The sequence below is a fragment of the Labrus mixtus genome, chromosome 4 (genome assembly GCF_963584025.1).
Source record: "Labrus mixtus chromosome 4, fLabMix1.1, whole genome shotgun sequence".
NCBI classification, from domain to species: domain Eukaryota; kingdom Metazoa; phylum Chordata; class Actinopteri; order Labriformes; family Labridae; genus Labrus; species Labrus mixtus.
In genome coordinates this window covers 974,076-997,448 of record NC_083615.1, presented here as the reverse complement: position 1 = coordinate 997,448, position 23,373 = coordinate 974,076, and the positions used below count along the sequence as shown (strand labels likewise).

General features: G+C 40.6%; 2 protein-coding genes across 2 annotated transcripts in view; both read left to right on the top strand.

Moving 5' to 3' along the window:
* The window catches only part of banp (BTG3 associated nuclear protein), a 33,378-nt gene extending 28,504 nt beyond the window's left edge, over positions 1-4,874 (top strand). Inside the window, exons 12-13 of the mRNA XM_061035055.1 lie at positions 492-632; positions 3,521-4,874. Of these exons, the coding sequence (XP_060891038.1) occupies positions 492-632; positions 3,521-3,637 (258 nt within the window). The 3' untranslated portion in view covers positions 3,638-4,874. The remainder of the gene's footprint in view (positions 1-491; positions 633-3,520) is intronic.
* Positions 4,875-6,618: 1,744 nt separating this feature from the next.
* LOC132973508 (zinc finger protein 469) overlaps positions 6,619-23,373 on the top strand; it is a 236,888-nt gene continuing 220,133 nt past the window's right edge. Inside the window, exons 1-2 of the mRNA XM_061036997.1 lie at positions 6,619-6,740; positions 22,085-22,137. The gene's annotated coding sequence lies outside the window, so the exon portion shown is untranslated. The remainder of the gene's footprint in view (positions 6,741-22,084; positions 22,138-23,373) is intronic.

The window sequence follows — 23,373 nt, the reverse complement described above, 5'->3', positions numbered from 1 at the left end:
CCTGGCTGACTTTCAACGCTGTGGGGAGATTAGGATCCCCCTTGCATTCACTCGTTTCTCTGCCAAGGCTTTTTATTTTTTTATATCTTTGTCAAAATATGACTTAAAATGAAATAAAACGAGCAGATCTTGTTATGAAGCCCAGGAAAAGAAACTTGTAAAGATTATAATTGAGTTGAATGCACCATAAAGTCTCGATGTAAAAACAAAACGCTGGATTAGAAGGAGTGAAAACAGCAGGACTGAAATGTTTATTTACTTCACTCAGATACCCCCGTGTGACTTGTTCTTTGCTGCAGAGTTTCTTGTTCGACACTGCACATGTACACACTGATGGCTGTAATCAATAAAGGAACATAAACAGATCAGATAGGACATGAATGAGGCTTTCCGCTGTTTGCTTTGATTTGGTTCTTGTTTCCAGCGGTGTGTACTGATGTTTAATGTTGAGGATGGTCTCTCTCTCTCCTCTCCCTCCTCGTCTGTCCTAGGTGCTTCGTGGGGCTCAGCTCATAGCAGTGGCGTCAGCTGATGGCGGGGCTACAGCAGTTGAAGGTTCCCCCCTGCCCCCCGACATCCAAGTGCAGTACGTCCAACTAGCCCCTGTTGCAGATCACACTGCCGCCGTACAGGTAAAACAACACACACACACACACACACACACACACACACACACACACACGCACACGCACACACACAGAAAGAAAAACACACTTCCCAGGATCTTGTCCACATGTTCACAATTGTTTGTTATTGGGTTGCATTACAAGTTATCAATATGCAGCTATCGTCTCAGATAAAACAGACCAAAGAACGAATGTAAATGACTCCCAACAACATGTTTGTACCCTCAAGATCAGATGAATCATTTAGCTCCATCCACATAACCTCTAAACAGACCTAATTGTTATGTCATGTAATACATAGACACAATTTCAGGAGTTCTACACGTTTCTTCCTTGTGATTTTTTCTCTCCTTCTGTGAGTATTATTTCTGTATTTAAGCTAAACTACATAACTACAATTTGTCAGCTTTGCGTTACTCTCTTTTTTCATCATTATGGCTGCTGTTTGGGCCCACTGATATTTCACGTAAAAAAGTGGAGTAGATGTAGTGTTAAAATGAAAAGAGAGGTCACCATGTTGCTTGAGAGAACACAGCGACATGTGGAGTCAGGATGGTGCACAGACACAGGGCAAAGTTGTCTTTGAAGTGGTCAGGTTAGCCCTGTAAATAGTATAATAAAACAGCATGTTACCATTGCTTTTTTTATCCCTTTAACATCTTTCCCTCGAGTTTGAACATTGTCTACGCTTTCGGCCCGATGTGAGTCAAGTCTGTGTTGTGTTGTTATTGTACAAACAAAAGAGAACTTCAAATGGAAAGTGTCTGTATGAAATACCAGCGGTGCCCTGCTCCAGATCTCCCTCTAGACTTAATCTGTGTGATTGATCGTTTTCCTCCCATTACAACTAGCCCAGAGCAAATGTGGATCACCAATGCATACATGTTTTGGATTTTTCAGTGAAGACTTCAACCTAACCTCTCAGTTAGACCTTGTCTTGTTGTTGGTTTGTTGTCTCTCTGTTGCCAGGTAATTGTTTTCTTCCTCCTGTGCGTATAGAGGTGATTAAAGCATCTTGTATTAAGTTTTTTTTTTTGGATCAACAACAAACTGATTCATTCCAAAACACTCTTGTCTGAAGAGCACTCGCACAGAAAAAAGAAAAGGATTGTCGCACCGTGCAGAGTAGTTCCAAGGTCTGTGCTCCACGTTGCTTGGCACAGTCAAACTGATTGTTTACTTAACTGATTTGTTTGAAGAGGATATTTTTCCCGTTGTTTGATTGTACACAGATTTGAACACAGCTCTACAAAGTTGGCCCAGAGTTAGTCATCAGCTTTGGGTTCATTAAGGGCACATGGACAGAATATCTGTTGATTAACAATGCGCTGTTGATCAGGAGTCGTTAAGAGACTGTTTCTGTTTGACTACAGATTGTTGCTAACAGGGCTGGGAATCTTTTTGTGTCTCACCATTTGATTCGATTTTGATTCTTGGGGGTCACAATTCGATTCAGAATCTATTTTTGATTCAAAACGATTCTGGATTCAAAGTCTATTTTTGAATGAGTCCATACTTCAGGATCTTCTCCAGTCATCTTTGAAACTGGCTGAATTTCTTGCTGCTCCATTTGGCGTTCTACTGACTTCATGAGCTAGCCTTAGCACTTAGCATGGAGTGACTGATTAGCCTAGTCTAGTTGCTAACATGCAGCGAGTACAGTATGCTCAAATAGACTCTCTTTAACCTTTAACAGAATATAAACCTACAAATCTATCCGTCCAGTATTCCATCACTGAACAGAAGATTCACTGCATAAGATTTAAACAGTTGAAGTGAAGAAAGAACAGTCACACTGAATCTGTGTTGTAAAGGCTTATTGCACTGATTGAGTTAAATAGAGATTGATAATCACCCTGTCTGGATCCAGGTGGGTTATTATCACAGTCGGGTTTTGACGTCCCTGCATGTAAACATTGCCGACTATGAGTTCAAAAGTTCACAGAGAGCTCAGCACTGTTCTTTTCTCCCCTTTCTGAAAAGTGTTGAATTGAGAGAATTGCTCTCATCGGTCTCCAGACATGTGGAAGCATTTATACAAATTCTTCAAAAATTACTTAGACTTTTGTATTTATTTATCTCTGCATTTTCCCCCCTCTTTATTTAATGGTTTCCATCACACAAAGTGGATAAAGTGTGTGGGGGTGGTGGGGGGGTGATATTTTTACATTTCAGAGGGAATTTTTGCATGTTTGCAAAAAAAAACTGAGGCTGAATTTTCATGCAGCATGATTCATCTCCAGCTCTGGTCTAAAATCTGTGCTAACAGTCTAGCTTAAGGAGACTTTGCACAAAAAAATGCAGTTCAATGCAATGAACCGATTCTCCATCAATATTTACAAGTGGAGATCCTGCAGTTCAACATGTCCAGCATTTCATTATCTCTGTGAAACACATTTATGTACATGATTTTCACTTGGCACTTTTTTGACCACCAGTGGTTACATTGCATGTTTTCTGTGTTGTGTTTGTGCTGCTGTGGAGCAGCAGCTGTGCTCCACTCTACACTGTTGTCTAGTGACAGTATGCTGGGCTGGGAGGATTAAATGCTGCAGGTGTGTTTGAGGGAACCTTTGGCATTCTTTTGAGGAAGGAGTGAGTCACTCTTCATGGTCATCAGCCAGGACTGAGTCATGAACCTCTCTCATCATTTGTTAAGGATTTTTGTAAGCCGCACAAAACCTTCCTGTCTGAAGCGGACCATTGAGACAGTCAGAGGGCATCAAAACACAAAAAGCTCATCACTTGTCACGTCACTCTTCACCTGTCACTCGGCCTCTTTTTCTCCTGGTATATTTCTGCTCTGATCTCTGCTGTCACTTCTATGTTCTATGCAAAACATTTTCCTGTTGCTACATAAGATTGAACTTTTCCTTATGTTTCTTGTGTTCCAGGCGGCTGAGTTGGCCCCGGCCCTGCAAGCAGACATGGAGGTGAAAGAGGCCATCCAGGGTGCCATACAGGGAGAGAATGGCGAGGTGGTCCAGATTGTCACATCTGTGGCCACATGAGGACCCTGTATGGCTCAACAAAGTATCACAGCATCACCTAACCAGTCTCGATTGAACATAAAGAGGTCAACAACTGCTTACGGTCTGAAAAAGCAATCAAGTCTGAACGACTTTAAAAAAACTGATGAGACACAGGGAAGAAGCTTTTTTTTGTTTGTTTTTTTATTTTCCTCTTCAAAACTTCTCACTCAATTTGTTGCCAACCAGATGTCACCATGTGGAAGTGTTCACACTGAGCTTGAAAAGACCCTGATGGGCCAAAAATCAGATGTGGTCTTTCTGTTGTTTTCATCACCAGAAGGACCTGGCTCATCGCAAAATACTCAGTGGGATTATAGTCTATCGAGGGAGGATGATGCTTATGCAGACCATCACCCTGCCACTTCATCAGCAGAGACGCTTGTTTACATCAGCCTTGGAAAACAGTAGAGTTCCTTGGAGTCAAGATGCTTGGCTAACTCTCTAAAAACCCCCATGAGGGTTTGTAAAACCCCTTAATCCTCACCTCAAACAACCAGTACTTTGCTCCCTCTTTTCCTGTCGTTCTTGTCACAATGGCCGGCAGTGGAAAGTAGATTTCGCTAAAGACAGCTAGCTTTGGTTGCTCTTAATCTGGTTCTCTGTAACTCCCCATTCTATCTCTCCAGGCTGTGATCCCGGCCGCCTTTTACTCCGCTCAGCTCGTTTTCATGATGCTTTGTTTGTTTGTTTGTTTGATTTATGTCATTGTAACATAGAAAGAATATTTGGAGGGCTTTAATTGTGGAGATAGAATACCATGAAATAGAAGAGATGGTGCCAGTGGAAGACATTTCAAGTTTCTTGTAGAATACCAAGGAAGCCCTGAAGTTGGTTATTTCCACCCGCTTTGTGTTTGTGAAAGATACATTCATGTGAATAAAACATGTTTGTGGTTGCCATAAAAAAAAAAAAAGTGGTTTCTTTTATGCATTGACTCTTTCTTTCCAGCAGCCTGGATCACCAAAATAGCTTCAAGGATTCCCAAGACATGACATTGCTTTCATCCGAGACAAACAGACAATTGATGGGAGCGTGAAATGCACGTTTGGTTTTTGAGGTCGTGTTTTATGTCGAGTAAATTTATTTACTTTTTCTCAAGTAAATAAGTATCATGTCAACTTCACTAACCATTGGATTGGACTACTGTAATGTCAGCAGTACTGCACAAAAAAACAAACATTTACTGATCCTCAACAAGGTTTTGGTCAAAATTGTTCTAAAATAGTCGTGCTGGTTAAAACAGTTTTATTTTTTTACTTTGATAACAAATCTTCAGTTCCCCTCTGCTGGCTGCATGGACATGTTTGTTTCTCAGGTAAGGCACAGAGAACATGTGTTGTTTAGGAGTGATGTTCAACTAACGATGAATTTCTCTGCAGTGGACAATAAAAAAAGATAAGCGAGACACTCTGCGGCTGTGTGTTGCTTTGGAGTAGTTTCCCATGCTCAGTGTGATGTAATGGTGTATTTTGGAAGGGGGGGATAGAACCAGGCGACAAAATGAACTTGATAAAACAACAATTATGGTCTTGGCTGCTTCCTTGTTTCTTTTTTCTTCTTTTTTTCATCCCATGTCTCAAACTGAACGTGTGTTTCTGATGTTAAGGTCCAGTTCCTCCCGGGGTAGAATGAACAGGGATAGACTTGTGGGTCCTCCCTTTTGAAATGACCTCGCTGTAGTTGAGTTCAAATGTTGGCTTGGACGACTGTCGCCCCCCCCGACCCCTTCCATTACATTTTGGACTTGGAAGGGGAACAGGCTTTGCTCTTTCTCTTCACTTTTTACAACCCTGGGCTCCATCCAAGAGCTGGAGTGGTTACCATAGCAACAGACCCTCTCTCAGGCTGCCCCGAAGAGAACCTGCTGAAAAACAGATATGAATGATAGACGGAGAGATGAGATTATTTGGAAGCAGATTGCATGTTTTCTGGAGAAGGAGTGGAGTGACGGACAGAGAGCATCTTTTTCTTCCTTCTCTGAGCCGCTCTGTGTTCTCTGTTACAACATGCAAGTACCAACCTCTCCTTGGCTGGCTCCTTTAACCCCTGTCTGCAAACATTTTACAAGCGTGGAGGAGTTGTCAGGATGTAAAAAAAAAAAAAAAAGATAAGCGAACATATTTGTTGGAGCAAAACTGGCCAAACACGACGCATCTCCAGGATCATAAATCCTAAATTGTTAATCTTAGGAAAACAAAGCTCCCTGCAGTCAGGATTTAACCGTCTAATGCACATAGAAAGATTACACCAGAGCAGCAGTGTCACAGTTTACAGCGTATACACATTTATTTATAGTCTCACATGCTGGATTTTTTTTTTTCAAAAGGTAAAAACAAGGCATGAAATACTTGCTAGTTAAAACATCTCCTCTAGAAAGATCTTGTTCCTGTGGTTTTGATTTTTGTTTCTGTATTTTTTTTTTTTTTTTTAAGATTTCTTGATGTTTAAATTAAATGATCATAAGTAGAATTGTCTAAAATCCAACTGCCCTTCTGGTTGCCTAATACAATTAAAAGCTGTTAAAAACGTTTTTTTCTGCGTTTGAAATACTGCAAGTAGCCTCTCCCACAAACTTCATCTCTGTGTCTTGGTTTGTTTTTTGGATTGTAGCCTATTTATTTGTATCTTTTGCTTGCTTTTCTTCTCTGCTTATCCTTTGTAGTTTAAGACATTTTTATATTTATTTAATTACTTAACTCTGTTGTTCAGGCTTTTAAAGAGGTCGTGCTGAGAGTAGATGTCTGGAAACGGAAGTAGTCTATAGCTTATTCCGTGTTTTTTTTTCTTTGTGTTTTGTATTTTTTTTTTACCATAGATTCAAATATAATAAAAAACGGCTAATGAGAACCAGAAGGGAATTCCTTTGACTCATGAAAGTCAGTAGGAAGAGTGAGGAGTGGGTGCGCGGAGGACAGCTGAAGGAGCGTGGATGGGAGGAACTCCCTCAGCTTAAGGAGCAGATGTGAGGAAGAGGAGGGGTACAAACTCATCCAGAGAATAGTTACAAAATACTTCCTCTCTGCACAACATGACAGCCCCGACACCGGACATCGAATGAATACTCCACATTTCAGCTTCAAAGGTAAGTTGGACATTCAGTTAACTGTCGGTTTTAGTAACTGAAGTGCGCATTACGTCGATGAACTAAAGGTGAACCTCGAACGTGATGACGTGAGGGCGTGACGGCTTCGCCAGGTGCTACGTGACCTCTGTGGTGTTAGCTTCATATGGCTACTAGAGGTAGCCTTATTAGCCTCCATTAAAGACACAGAAAACCAGCCTGTGATGGTGTTGCTTAAAGGCAAAAGGTAACAAATGTCTGAATTCATTACATTGATAAAAGTCTCATTTTTGATCCATAGCCTGAATTACAACACATCCAACTTTTGACCAAGTAATCAAATTGGACTTTAGAGATTCGAGCACTGCTGGTAGAGAATAACATTACTGGGAATTTGATTATCCATCTGCCCCCGCCAGGTGTTCTGAATACTGTTTAAATGGACTACCAAGTAGGGCTGGGCGATATGGACCAAAACTCATATCTCGATATTGTTTAGCTGAATGACGATACTCGATATATATCCATATGTATTTTATTAACAGTGAAAACACATCGAGAATAAACTACCTGATTGTGAATTTAAAAAGTAATATTATAAAATAAAAATGTTCCTTAAATACAATAAAAGAGAGAGAGAGGAGGACAGACAGTCAGTCATCATCAGTGAGATGAGAAACAGGTGACCTGGCACCTCTGTAATGTTATTTTAATGCAACATAAACTATATTCATATTAACCATATCGTCTTACCCTATATCTTGTTTGAAAACATATCGATATATCTTAAAAACTTGATATATCTCCCAGCCCTACTACCAATATGTACCACTTGTAGAACTGTATGATAAAAGCAATATACGCACACTTCATATTATTGAGCTGAATATCAGCACGGCTGTGATTAGGCAATCAGCCTATCCAATCAGTGCCCTGCTGGTATTCAGTACAACTGCACTTCCTCTCTTTTGATATTGTGCAATTTAAAGGCTTCCCAAAAGACTGCTAATGGGGTATGGCTTTGGTAAGGGCTTCATTTAGGATGTTTTATAAACTCTCAAACTAGACATGATATGATTTATTAAGTGAGATTATATAAGGGTTTGGGCTTTATGGTAGGCTATTCTCGTCTCTTGATAACTAGGAGGCCAGGCGTGTTTTATGAGCGTCAGTGCTTTAAACATCACATCTAACTGGCTGATAGTAAGTGTCTGAACTAGAGGCCTTTACACGATAAACACTGTGTTCTGTTTGAGTGACTGTAGCCGATTTTATTAACATTTAACCCCATTATGAGCAAATATCATTACAGGATGTTGAGAAAATACTGATACTGTAAGCTGCAGGAAACTATAAGAAGATATCTGGCTTTATGTAATAAATGTCGCCCCCCCCCCCCGGTGGTGGAATGAACTTCCAAACTCCATGTGATCTGCAGAGTCCCTCTGCACCTTTAAGAAAAAGCTAAAGACCCAGCTCTTTATGAATACCTACTAACTTAATGATGATGGTCTCCATATTATTGATGATGATGATGGTAATGACGATGGTTTTTGTTTGATAATGACGACTTATAAGATGGTTTCTATACTGATTAGAGCTCTCAAGAACTGCCCTCAATGTTGTGCTTTGCCTCTGGTCACTTCCTGTCAGCACCTGTGTGTCCAATCAGACTCAAAGCTGATCGTTTGCTCTTACTCACATTGTTCCCTTTTTTCTAGATCCTCGCTTGTGTTGTTCTTACTCTCTGATGTACGTCGCTTTGGAGAAAAGAGTCTGATAAGTGAAATGTAGAATTGTAGAATAGTAAGCTGCATTTGGAGCCAGCAGTACACTGACCTTGTTGTTAACACCTTGAACACAGTACCTGATATTGAACGTCTTCTGCCCCAGCTTTTTCTTGTTTTCTTTTTCTTAGAATGCTCTTTGGCAAATGACGACAACTTTGATTGATAACGTCTGTGAAAATCAGCATCAGGGTTAGGATAGCCCCGGTTTAAAAGGCTTATATTGTTCTTACAATGGAGGTCAGGGACGGAAATGACTGCATCCTGCAGTGTATTTTCTTTTTACACTTGGTAAGTTATATCATCCCAGAATGGTTCTTTGTTTTCAGACGCATTTGGGACCGAGAGAGGCGGTCCAGTTTGGATTCTGATTGCATGGGAGAACGACTGCTTGTTTGTTGAAGCCAGAAAGCTCTCACGTGATGAAAGGAAAGTGCAAGTTTCTCTACACTGAGCAGCGGTGTAAGTGCTCTGAGAAAGGCTGTGTTTGATTAACTTCCTCTTATCTTTGTTATGGTTAAAAAAAAAATTGATTATGCCAGACGTGGCATGCAGTACTTCACTTAATATCTCCAGAGTATGTTTCCAATAGTACCAAGAGGTCAGCTAAGAAAAACAAGGACTCAGAGGTCTCTGGATCTGTGAAGGCTAGTGTCTGACACTGCATCCCACCATCTCTGGTTATGATCATACATTAACCTATCACAGTGTCACTGTGTGTGTGTGTGTGTGTGTGTGTGTGTGTGTGTGTGTGTGTGTGTGTGTGTCCACAAGCTTCTCCTTCATGTTCAGTACCTTTGTGGAGAGAAAGAGGTGTTTCATTGTGTTTTTGAGGGAACAGTTTGGCTCCTTTTGGTATTTTAACACACGGGGTCTGGTTATTCAGGGTCCTGCTCTGAAAGCACATCTTTCAGGACAAACTCCAAAACCCAAGAAGACCTGCCACCAAAGTCACAGCGGACAAAAGACAGAAAACTTGTGCCTGCTTTAAACTCACAATTGGCTTTTTTTTTTTAACTTGGACAGAAAGCTGATCGAGCATGTGTGACTCAGGCAAAGGTGGAGATGAAGACCTTTTCTGAATTTGTAGAGGGCAGGGGAGGGAACAAGATGATCTTTGGCTGACAGATTTGTAATGGAATGAATGAAAGAGTTACACAGGGAGATATGGGAAGAGGAGGAGGATGGCTAAAGATCAACAACATGATTTCCAGTTTCAGGAGGGCTAAAGAGAAACCAGGGTCCACCACCATCTCAAAACATGCATACAAGCTATGACAGGTGTTTACAAGCTTGGACGTAATTTATCAATTTAATATTTGACATTGTACTGATAAATTGTTTCTTTCTAGAAATGATGTTTTGAAAAGTGATGTCATACTACACAATATATTTAAACTACAAGGCGTTTAGGTGGTATGAGTACATGCCCTTGTTTTCTGTGGTCCCCCGAGCTGTAGCGCCCCCCCCCCCCCAGAGCTGCTAAGGACTGATTTGAAATAATGAAGCACTACTGCACTTTAAACATGCTGCAGTATGGTTACTCTGTGCAGTAACTATTATTCCTGTACTTTTTGTATATATTGTGTGCTGCTGTATGTTGGCTAACCTGCTGTTTTAAAGAGGTCATATTCTGCTCTTTTTGGGGTTCATATATTTAATCTATGTACCTACTAAAGTTTGTTCACAATAGCTAAAGTTCTTAAAAAGTGTCTGTTTTCATGTTCTGTCGCTCCATGCACCGGCTCTCTTCTGACTCTCTCTCTTCTGACTCTCTCTCTAAGGCTCTGAAGTGCCCACGTTCAGAGTCCCCACGTGCGCCAAGTCTGATCTGATTGGTCGGCCTGTCGGCTCTGCCGTAATTGGTCAGTCGCTCAGCACGGTTCTCGGAAATGTCACGCCCCTTTTACCATATTTGGAATGCAGCCACTTTGGCTCCGAGGGGAGCATAAACATTAGCACCTTAGCACTACTGTGCTACCGCAGGCTACGGCATATCATGGGCGTGCTACAGAAGTTAACGGGCGTGCAACATGAGCTGCTGGGCTTGACACAACGAGCCAATGGGCTTAGATCAGTGATCTCACACTGACAAGACGTCACACTGGCAAATTCTTATCAAGGGGGGCTAGAACCGAGCGTTACATGCAGCTAATGCTACAGCTAACAGGAGGTGAAGCCGCGTTTCCGTAGACTTTGAATTTTTGCACATAGATGTGTCTAAACATGCACAGGACACTTGGAAAACACACTAAAGAGAATATAAAACCAGAAAAAGAAGAATATGGGACCTTTAAAATATTTTTAATCTCATAGTTTGCTGCTGGGCTGTTTGTCACCAACCAAATGTCATTGTATCGCATACAATGACAATAAAGTGTCTTATCTTATCTTATAGTTAGCCTTTTACTGTGACCATTCAACCGACATAATCAGCCATTTTCCAAAAGATTTCTTGTTTATTGAGGTTTCAGTCGGGCTTTGCTTTGGTGACTCTTGGCGTTCATATTCATTACTACATTCCCTGTCATATATCTACATAAACTCACTCTACAGTACATGACATACTGTTTGTGAACATGAAGTTTTAATCCTCACGTCTGCAACTAAATAAGTTGTCATCGATTCTTCCTTAAAACTGCTCTTTAAATCACACGCTCGACACTTCTAAGCACCTTCATGCCTCACTCTCTTTGTTTTCCTTGTTTTTCCTTGCTTGTTTGGCATGATGTAGACGAGAGAAAAGAAGCAGCAGATCTTCATTAAACGCCTCACACTGAAACAAATCAAATGTACCGTTTGAGAATGAAAAACAGGAAACAGGGAGGAGGATGTGATGTGAATCTCTCAGTTCAGCCTGAGCCATTACAGTTCAGGTCCAATCATGGTCCCCAGCTGTAGGACGACAGTGGTTCAGGGTCGTGCTGCTGTGGTCATGATGCAAGTGAAGACAAGAGGGGGGAAAAAGTCAGGGGACTTTGTTGCCTTCCAGCTCTGATAATTATCTTTGCAATCAGCGCTGAACAAGAACCCTTTTCATTTCAAGTATCCACCCTGCCTGCACCACTCAGCTTAAGAACACGAGGTGGATGTTGTCGTACCCAGCTGTGTCTCGGCTCAGCAATTAGAGAGTAGGAGACGAGATGAGGAAACAACCACAGGTCATGTTGTCACTACTCGCTGACATGATGGAGGGAGTGTGCCTGGAAGTGACACCTCATGAAATCTACAGAGAAATATGATTTAAACCTGAAAGATCAGGACGCACTGAGCGAACTCGTACAATCTAACACGACATCAAAGTAGGTCAGTTTGTTTGTTAAGAATCAGCGAGGTCGTTTTAAGAGACATCTGAATCTTTGGAGAGTAAACATTTATTTGGAATTTAAATGTGTAAGCCGTACTGATGTGTTACTGCTGGGCTTAATCTTTGTGTCTCTGTGTGTGTGTGTGTGTGTGTGTGTGTGTGTGTGTGCGTGCATGCGTGCAGTGTAAAGGAGACTCCAGAGAAAGCATTCATGTTTTAGTCTTGGCCATCTGGTTCAGTTCTTCTTGATCACATGTTTAGTGGCTGGAGGAGTTTGGTTACAATACAAAAACTCACAAACACTTTCACACACACGCACACACACACACACACACACACACACACACACTCTTAGTTCAGGTTTAAGATTTCCTATGTTTATGTGTTATTTTCTTACAAAGGGTGTGAATCTCTACTTTACAACAATCTGATTCAAATCTCTGTTCAGGGACAATTAAATAAAAATAAACAACTCCTCGGTCTGACTACATTTGGTACAGTATTGATCTGATCCGATGCAAATATTATGGACTGCCAAGTCCAATGTTTTTTTTTACTTTATGTAATTGAGAAAAATGGGGGAACAGAAAATGATCCGAAACACTTGTCCTTTTGTTTGTTACTCATACAACAATAGACGAGCTCTGCTGTACAAATAAATATTTTGACTTCATGTCCAGGGACTGTGGTCATTGGGGGCAGCAGTGGCACAGTCCGTAGGTACTTTTTTTGGGAACCAGAGGGTCGTCGGTTCAAGTCCCGTTGAGGACCATAACATGGAAGTTGTTCTGGTTCTGATTGCCCTTGAGCAAGGCACTGGTGCTGGCTCTGATGCGCTCTCTGCTTAGCAGCTTGTAGCAGCCCCACTCTGACATCTCTCCATGTCCACAGGTCCTGTTTGTGCATGCGTGTGATTTGATGTGTGTGAGAAGCATGTCTCTATAAATAACTGTAAACATGAATTTAATAAAGTATATCAAAATTAAACCATCAACCGTGTCCCGGTGTCTCACTTTAACAATGAGTTGCAGGAAGAAATATAAACAGTTGTTCTTACTGGCACAAAAATATACAGCTCTCCTGTACGTCTTAATCAAAAATCCTGCTGACACTTAGAAATTATATTTAATGGGGCGCTGGTGGCGCAGTGGTTAATGCGCGCGCCCCATGTATGGAGGCTGTGGTCTTCTAAGCGGGCGGCCCAGGTTCAAATCCCACCTGTGGCTTCTTTCCCGTATGTCATTCCCCACTCTCTCTCCCTGATTTCCAACTCTATCCACTGTCCTATCTCTACATTAAAGAAATAAATCTTTAAAAAAAAAAAAAAATTATATTTAAACCCCCCAAAAAAACAAATCCACATAATGCCAATATAAGAGTAAAAGTAGATAAGTAATAAACCCTGCATGATTAACAGCTCTCTGTGTGTCTGTTCAGATGGGGGAGCGATGATGTGCTAAAATAGTATTCATGAGAACAACAGCAAAAACATAGTTTTATAAATAACTTTTCTGCTTTCATAATTTCTCTGTGACTGTGAATAAGAATCACAGTGACTGCCACTCATGCTACATCCAACAGTTCTTGTTTGGCTTTGTTCTGTCTGTTTGGTATCATCTCAACCTGCAAGTATTAAGTGAAAGCAATCACTTTAAAAATAGGCTCTAGATGTCAAGACAACCAAAACACTTCACAAAGTTGTTGCTCAATATGTGGTCTACATGTGCTGTTGCTTAGCATCTTAGCAAAGCTTTAGCGCTTGCTGTCTCACCAGGTCAGATTTTTTTTGCTGCAGTTGTGCTTAATCACTTTTTTTTCAAAACATACAGATCGACATTTGGAACGTTTTCCTTCTGTCAACATGACTTGATTTCTGAGGTAGAGGACTGAAAATTGCTTTGGCATTTCAGGGTGTTGTTTTCTCCGTGTTACACACCTAGCTAACTCGCGAGCATGAGTTATTCTCATGAAAAGGTCAAAGGTTAATGTGAGACTCTTGTGAAGTTAAAAGTGATGAGCACTGTATGGAGATTAAAGAGACACTTCACCCATCTGCATTAATCTTTGTATCATTAGAAACCTGGTAGTATTTTTGAATGGTCGTGCATCCCGCCCTCATTTTCCTCTGAGATGTGAAATCTTTGTATTTCTGAGTCTGTAAAGGAGCTTCCAGTGACGCAAAATGATGATTTTTGCATCACTGGAAGCTGTTGTGGTTAGCGGGGTGAAACTACAACGCTAGTTCCTCATATTTTCGACCACTGAAGCTACAGACCAATCACAGATCAGTGGGTGGGAACTCACTCCCAGAATCCAAACTTAACGTCCGCCATATTGTTTGGAAGCTACGCTAACAGGCTCTATGGAGAAAGCTGATGATGGAGAAAAAATATAAATATAGCGGCAAGACGGCTGCAGACAGGCCGGTTTTGTTTCTCGTCTGCAGAAACAAGACCGGCCTGTCCGCAGCAGCCGTCTTGCGGCTATATTGCCGCCGCCGGCCGCTGCCAGCTCATCAGCAGAGACATAAGGCCTGTCTGTCGGCGGCGGTGAGGACGAGGAGCCCGGGCCGGCTCGAGCTGGGGCGGACTGGTAGTGTCGGTGCTCTCACTGTTTGTCTCTGGACACAGACATAGAGTCTGTTTACTGACAGGAATTTACAAGATCAATTCTGGAAGAAATCTCTGAATCAGTTGTGTAAACGGTCTTATGTGTTGAAGTAAATATGTCTGTAAATGTTTTTATTTCTATATTTCTCCTGCTATATTTTATATTTTGGAGAAACTGTGTCGATCAAATTTCCCTCTGGGATTAATAAAGTGTTTCTGATTCTGATTCTGAAATAGAGGATCTTAGTGGGAGTGGCCTGTGGTGCTGTGCATTCTGGGATTTGGTGTCTTTCATCCACATGAGCCAAAAAGACACTTTCTGCCTTTTCACGGTCAAGAAGCCACCAACATCAAAATGTATTTCACATTTCTACATATATGACCCAATGTCAATACAGAGTCATGTTTCAGCGGGTGAAGTATCCCTTTAAACTAGAACCAGCAGCAAATCCTCAGTGAACTGGTTTAAAACCATCAGGCCATCAACTGGTTCCTGTTACACTTGGGGCTCTGCAGTCTGATTCGCTCAACAGTAATTACCAATGTGGTCGAAGGTATTAAACTTTACTTTGATTCTTTGTAGAATAAAACAATATAATTCTTACTCATGCATCTATTATGCAGTGGTTACACCTTCAATGTTCTGTGTCTCATCAGTCATCCTTTCTTCTTCTTCTCACAAACATTTACTACCTGCTGTTAAAGTTAAGTTCAGGTGGATTTATCCCCAGGTAGCATCAGACGGTGGTAAATTAAGTTTTTTTTTATCAGGTTGTAATTTCTGAGCTCATTTATAAGAATTGGGTCACAAAGCTGTCGTTGGTGTTGTGCAGGGATCAGTTGTTGATGATATAATGCAGGAGATGAAGGAGGAGAGAACATGACTGAATGAAGGCTTAAACACATTCCTGGTTTATGATGCAGAGTGCTCTCTGAAGATATATTGACAGAGATATGACATAGTGCTCTGTACTGTGTAACAGTGAGATATCAGATGTCCATATTACTCACATGTGTCATTTACATTTTTTATTGAGTCTGCCAACTCAGATAAGTATTTGGGGATAAACAAACCAAACTTTAAAGGCTTTGTATGTGATGTTTTGATCCAGCAGATGTCGCCCTTGAGCTCCAGCATGAAACCAAAACAACTGGCGCTGCATTGTTGTGTTAGCATGCTAATGCTAGCGATCTTTATTCTGCTCGTATCTTCACACTGCATGTAAATTTACCTGAAATGAGCGTGATCTAGAAACACAGTTAAGCAGTGAGTACAGTATGTTATTCTTCTTTTGTCTAGTCCCTCAATTAAACAACTTTTATACTCGAGGGGAGGAGTCAGCCGGCCGTCCGGGCGATGTAAACAAAGTGAAGATAGGACTCTGAAAACTCTGAAAACATCACAGACAGTGGGACTCGGGTGTTACACCCATTGTAGACAGTCATGACTCACAGAGTTATTTTCAGAGGAGATACTTGATTTATACATTTAAGTGTGAAACATCACATAGAAAGACTTTAAGTAATACTTTAGAATTAGAGCTTATTCAATATCGTCATCTATCCCGGGCTTCCTGGCTAGAAGGATAACGGATCAACTAAAGTAAGACAACATTTATTCTAAAATTCTCATGGATTTTTTGTTTTTTTGTTTTGATATCCTAGTATATTATTCTAACTTACAGCAAATGTTCTGGACTTACTTCTTCTACATTTTTAAAAAGAGAAGCAACAGTCACAGATCTCTGGTTCTGAACTGGACAAATATGATGTACCTGCGTTGGTCTGCGTTGCTTTTATTAAACCTAACTCACTTTCATGTGTGTTTGTGGAAAACACATCCATTTGAATCCCTTTCCTGATATGAATCAATTATTTTTTTATAAGCAATAAATTTTTTTTATATTCTGTGAAATATGCATATTTGTGCTCTTTCCAAGAAGTGGATGAGTTGAGTGATACAGCTAACATGTCTAAACTTAGTCAGAAGACTGGGAACGATGGAGAATGTTGAGCTTCATCCAAAGGTGATGAAGGTAACATTCCTTTAGCGCACAAAATGTCTTTGATTAAATACATTCAAAAAAAATTCTAAAGATAAAGTTTTGGTTTTAGCCGCTGGATTATTTGTTTGCCGTTTGCAGCAAATTCTTTGGGCTTCTTTTTTTTTTACTTCCCACAGTGATGACAAGACACCAGGAAGCTGCTGCATCAGATCAGAACTTCAAATTCAAGAAGATTTGTTTGAACGTTTTGACAGAGCTCTGCTGTCTCTTTACCTCCCAAGAATCTATTCAAAGCTAGGCTAACCACCCATTCATTTGAATGTCCTATTCTAGTGACAAGACATTTTAGGCAACAATGTGAATGCTGAACTGTTCTTTCTGCGTTACATGAACGCCCACTGGACTTCCTTACATGCACTCTGTGAGTAGTTACACACACTAAGATGTTTTCTCATAGTCCACTACACAGCTCCTACATTACATTTTGTGTTTTTTATTTTTTATATTTTATATTTTATATTTTTAATTCTATTTTATATATTGTAATATCTTCTTATTCTGTATTATTTAAGTTGTTTCTAGTTCTGCTTTATTTCCTTGTTAATTGTTTAGCACCAATACACCAAGTCAAATTCACTGTATGTGTAAATGTACTCGGCAATAAACCCAGATTCTGATTCTGATCCTGATCCTGAACACCAAAATAATAACAGCAACACTTCCAAGACTGTTTCCAGATTGGAGATGTGTCATTCATGTGAGCTGTGTGCTCGTTGTGATGCTCTAAAAACTCTGCATATTTGATCAAACTGGAAACCAATCAAAAATGGAACCAGTTATTAAAAAACCCACCCTCGCTGCACCTCAGCGTAATGATCTGTAATTTGAACGTCTGACTCAGCTGAACACGACTCGTACAGAGGAGTCTTTCTGAAGAGCATGCCAGACGTGTTGGCCCTCTTTCACATTTTGTAATCGATCTGAGAGCACTTCAGATTTTCAGGCAGTTAAAGTGCTTATAGAAAAAGAATGCATCGAATGTCCGGGCGTCTTCTACAATTATTCCTGCTTAACCTTTATGAAATCCTTTAATTGACACAGGTCAGCAGGATAAAGTCACTGTAGTGGTGACAGTGTCTGTGTGTGAACAGTAGTTTGAGTAAATATTAGAATGGAGGCTCTCATGTCTTTGTGTTATGATAGGACATGTGATCCGGGTCATTACTGAGCAGACAGACACACGGTGTTATGAAGTCACTGCTCGGACTGAGTGAATGTATTTTGATTAGCAACCAGATCCTGGTCTTTACTGATCCATCTCTCTATTAGTCGATATATTATTTCATCTCTCTCTGCTGTGATTGCTTCCTCATGTCAGGCCCACACAGGGCTGGACTATAGGTGGGTTTAGGAGCCCCTGTAATGCCTCTTAGGCCATCTTGGAGTCCCCCCATGGATGCATGAGTGCAGGGGACACAGAAGCCTGCTGATGAAGACGTGGGTGGTGGGATAATACGAGGGTTGTTAAGAGGGGCATGCTGTGCAGGTTTAGGAAAGAAGGGGATTTGGGTAGACACATACCTTGGGCTTGCCTGGCACTGATGAAAGAAATTTGGATCTTTGGGATGCAGGAACAGATGCTTCCACCTAGATCACCATGTCCATGTATACATGCAGACACTGGAGGTATTGTAAGTGTGTATATGTGTGCTCTCTGCCTCTGGGAAGGGGAGATTACTAAGTGATTAGGGCATGATTCCATTCAAGTCAGTTCAGCAGAGTCCTTCATGTGATGGTTCTTAAAGGCAGGATATGTTTCATACATCCATGATATACACAGGGGGAGCTCTGGTTGTCAGTTCTGCCCCAGGTGGAGTGTACGTCTGCCCAAATGATCTGTGTCAGGAAAAGCGCTGCAGAAATGGGGAAAACAGCTGCAGGCGTTTGTTGAAAACACAAAAACAGTCTCAGCCCCATTTTCCGCTGAAAAAAAAAAGAGGGCTTGCAGCATGATCATATGACAGACAAAGTGTTTAGTAATTTATTCTGCTTGTCTCTCTGGATAGCTGTCATGGTGGTGGTGGTGGTGGTGGTGGTGGGAAGCCAGAGGCGTCAGTGGTGAAGGAACACCAAAAGTTTGGGAGAGGAATCCTAGAAAGGAAATCAACATGAAGCGCCAGGTTCTGATTTGTGGCATCCTTTTATTTTTGTAATGAGAATGTTTTTTGTTTTCTGCTCTGTACCAGGTGCTGTTGTCCTTTTGTTTATCAGCTAAACAAAATGATTTCCAGGTTGATGGTTATTTTCAGTGAGGTACAAAGAATAATTGCATACCCAAGCCTCAATCCAAAATCTCTGCTTTTTCTTTCTCCTAATCACATTTTCTCTCGTCAGGACATACAGTACATGAGCTCAGTTGTTATGTTTTTGCCTGTTTCTATTTTGCGAGGTTGCATAGTTAACTCAGAGAATATCATGTATATCTTTGATTGCACTCCTTGAGAAAGTGCTCAGAAAACTTTCTGCCGGGCGAGCAGATAACAATGCTCGACAATTACCTGGCCCAGCTGAGACGAGCGTGTGAACAGCGTCACCCGCGCTGACTGAAGGAGGCAAAAGATATTTGGTTTCCTCCGTGTGAAGACACACAAATCAAGTGCGAGGATTACATCTCTCTGCCTGCACAGTTCATGGTAACCAGAGAATGAAATTCAGAGTGATTTTGATAAGAGTGGATTGTTACTCAGGCTTTGGCAGTCGTTTTCTTTTGGCTTCAGTGATCCTTTTTTCTGCAGTGATTTGGTGCTGGAGAGCTGGAGTGCATCCTCCTGCACAGACAGTGTTTGTGCTGAACTATATCTGTTCTGTGTGTTCCAGAGATACATCCATACGTCTGCTCAGGGAGAGTTACATTAAGCAGTACATGGAGGGCTGTGGGCCTTTTACAATAACAGCTCTCCACCTTGATTCAAACCATATGCATGCAACAAGATAATGTTTTTTTTTATAGAGAACACTCTATAAAGAACAGTGTTTTACTCTTTTCATTGTACATTTGGGCTCAATCAGCGGGCCTTGAGGGCTTGACTGTAAGGCTGTCATTTCGGGGAATGGGGGCACATTTAGTCTATAGATATTTACCACAGTGGTTGTAAACAACAGGTGAGCGTTACAATCAGATTAAGATCATGCATGACTGCAGGTGTGTTCATACCAAAGGAGGGTGCTTATTGTGCTCGATGTGACAAAAAAGAAAGGTAATTGCTGGACTCGACATTGTTGTGATGTGACATGAATTTATGTCATTCGAGTGAGTCGTTCAATTCAAAAACTTCAATTCTACAATTCACTTAGCAGACGCTTTTATCCAAAGCGACGTCCATCAGAGAGTAAGAACAACACAAGCAAGGATCTAGAAAAAAAGGAACAATGTCAGTAAGAGCAAACGATCAGCTTTGAGTCTGATTGGACACACAGGTGCTGACAGGAAGTGACCAGAGACAAAGCACAACATTGAGGGCAGTTCTTGAGAGCTCTAATCGTCTGCTAAGTGAATTGTAGAAAAACACGTTGGTGAATCTTCTTAGAACAACTGAAGAACATTTTTTCAAAAATTCTCAAGAAGATAAATTGGTGAAAGAGGCCCAATGAGAGGAGACACAGGGGAACAGACTGCTCTAACATTATTTTATCGTTACAAACACCCATGTCTTCCCCATAAGTTGTTTGAGTGTATCCATATATCTTATAATTGGATATTTTGTTTTTTGATCTTGAAAATGGAGATATGGTTGTCTGTCATGTTCCCCTGTAAGTGATATACGTTACCTCACATTTCTCTGCAGCTCATCCTTTTTGGCTTGTTTTATCTGGACCCTCGTTTGTCTGCATTTATACGCCCCTGTGCTCTTTTAGACCCAGATGCATGCCATGGCTTTTCCTGTGTACATATTGCATAGCTTGTCTAAGTGGCTACTGTACTGTAATTACCCACAATGCCTTCCACATGTGCTTCATGTCTTTTATCGTCATAGCTCTGCAGGCTTATAGAAACAGAGATGACCTCGAGTCTCCTTCAGAGCATGAGTATCATGTTGAGTGGGAATGGTCCTCATTCCTTTGCACAGACATTTTTAAATTAGCTCCAGGGGGATCCTTCTGCTTGAATACTAATGATCTCATATCGGAAAAGTGCAAGCAGATCAAATTTTGTTTTAAAAGAAGAAGCGATGTGTTTACATTCATCAGTTGTTGGAATATTTTGTATAGATGCACTGACCTTGACTTTTTAATTTTGAACTTAATTAGCTTTTTACCCAAACAACATGAAGCTTTGAATGATTCTGCATGCTGAATCCAGTTTAATAAAGTCCCCTGTGGAAAAACTAATTACCGTCCCACATGCCACAGCACGTTTTTCAGGCGATTGAGAATCAGATTCACCATTGAAAATCAACTGTAAAAGTGATAGTTTTGAACTTTCATTTCAAGGTTTTAGTTTCCTTTCTTCTTATTTATGGCTCTTTTGACAGACTCCAGCAGAGATAAATCACAGATGACGCTCTCCAACTGGACTGACCTCAGCTGGGATTAAAAAAAGGATTCCTGTTGTTCTAGTTTGGAGTCATTGTCAGCGTTTTAATTAACACCTCCCCTTTTGCTGCAGGGTAGGAATATGCATACTTTATATGTTCTTCAACCCAAGGCTAATTCAAAGCTGTCAAAGTGAACACCCTGCCTGCCTGCACAATCTGCAGCTGGAGCAGCAGCCGTGCTCTGTTATTCATCCTGTGTGGAAAGTTGGATTAGTATAAATGTCTTTCATTTCCTTGAAAGTCTCCAAACTTCAGAATCCTGCTACCTTTAAGAAGTGGACCCGTACTTCACCAAATATCTGTTGTTGTTTTTTTAAACTTCTGGTGTTATTACAGTGCCTTTCATTGCTCTGCTTAGTGTGTTACTGTCTTACATTAAATGCATGAATAAAGGAAAACAATGTTTCAAGCCCTTCTTAAGAACACATGTCCCTCCCTCAGTCTATAGAGCGGGCACAGATTCAGAACAAACAGAACCAAACTGTTTGAGCGAATGTGTTTTCATTGGCCCTCTCTCTCTTTGTGGATCTCTGGAGTTTGATTGACAAAGCGTGCTTTCCATGGCTTTAAGCATCAATCCAAAACATTCCGATCTTTTGCGTTTATTTCAGTGTTGGAACATGTAAATCATATTTATTTGATTATCTTTAATACGCAGCCCTTTATATTCACACACAGTATCTTTTTTCAGTGACAGTGATCCAGAGTTTGAAACACTGCGTTGGATGGGTAGGGCTGATCTTTTGTCATTTTTTCTTGATTGATTGTTTTGAATTATTGCATTGTTTATCTCGCCAGACATATTCAGGGTTGTCATTATTTGACTTCTGAAGTGTGTCCAAGAAAGCACTGAAGCAATCTCTTGTTTCATGGTTAGTTCCCTCATGGAGCGGGAAGGGACAAAGGGAATGAAAGAGTCGCTCTGTGAGGATTCATCTCAGTGATTATTGATTGGGGATTGCCCTGGTGACCCTCATATGAGTTGATGTTTTATCACACTGTGAGAACCATTCCTCTGTCTGAGTGTGTGAATAACATGTTTCTCCTCTCGTCCCTGTTAGGAGAGTGTGACCAAGCAGCAGAGAGACAAACGACTCATTCAGACACTTCAACAGTAAGTGCTGGATTATTATTTTTATTAATTCATATTGTATGTGTACCTTCTGCACGTTTTACTATTTAAAGCGCTGTATTTTTATAAACAATTTACAAATGTATCACCATGGATAGAAGGAAAGGAGCTGCAAATCATGAAGTCATGATGCGCTAACACACTATGTATGAAGTGTATGAATGTGTGATTTGAACTGATATCACAGTGACTCAGCTCGTTCCTTCATGGAGGATAAACGCTGTAGTAAGTTAATCTGAACCAGAGGCTGGTATGAGCAATGCCAAATATATGTTTTGAAACTTTTTGAAACTTTTTTATGAGCAAAGTATCTCCTGTTGATTCTGACCATCTCAAGGAGACAGAAGTGTGACAGTGAGGAAGCTGCTTTGTTGTTCAGAAATGACTTTTTGAACATGTTTTTACACATCACTTAAAGTCTTTCAAAGGTTTTGTAAGAAGACGTCACATGATGCAAAATAATCCAAAAGTTGCTCAATGATTCCTTCCTGACTTTCTGACCACCAATCTTAGGTATGAATCGTATTTAAGTTTATGCACAAATCATACACATAGCAGTGTGCTTTAGAGTTAAAAAAAAAACAGAACATTTATTTAATTGAATTTATCAAAATATAAGATAAAAAGGCAATTAGAAAATGACATTTAGCAATAATACGCGACTCGAATACAAAATATATAAAAAAATTCCTTAAAGGCTTTATATGTGATTTTTTGATCCAGCAGATGTCGCCCTTGAGCACCAGCATGAAACCAAAACAACTCGCGCTACATTGTTGTGTTAGCATGCTAATGCTAGCGACCTTTATTCTGCTCGTATCTTCACACTGCATGTAAATTTACCTGAAATGAGCGTGATCTAGAAACACAGTTAAGCAGTGAGTACAGTATGTTATTCTTCTTTTCTCTAGTCCCTCAATTAAACAACTTTTATACACGAGGGGAGGAGTCAGCCGGCCGTCCGGGCGATGTAAACAAAGTGAAGATAGGACTCTGAAAACTCTGAAAACATCACAGACAGTGGACTCGGGTGTTACACCCATTGTAGACAGTCATGACTCACAGAGTTATTTTCAGAGGATAAACTTGATTTATATTATATTTAAGTGTGAAACATCACATATAAAGACTTTAATTGGGTTTCTGCTCGTAACAGTGTAGTATTCTGCAGTCCCTGACTACACTCCTGACTACACTACTGGTCTTGCTTGATTGAAA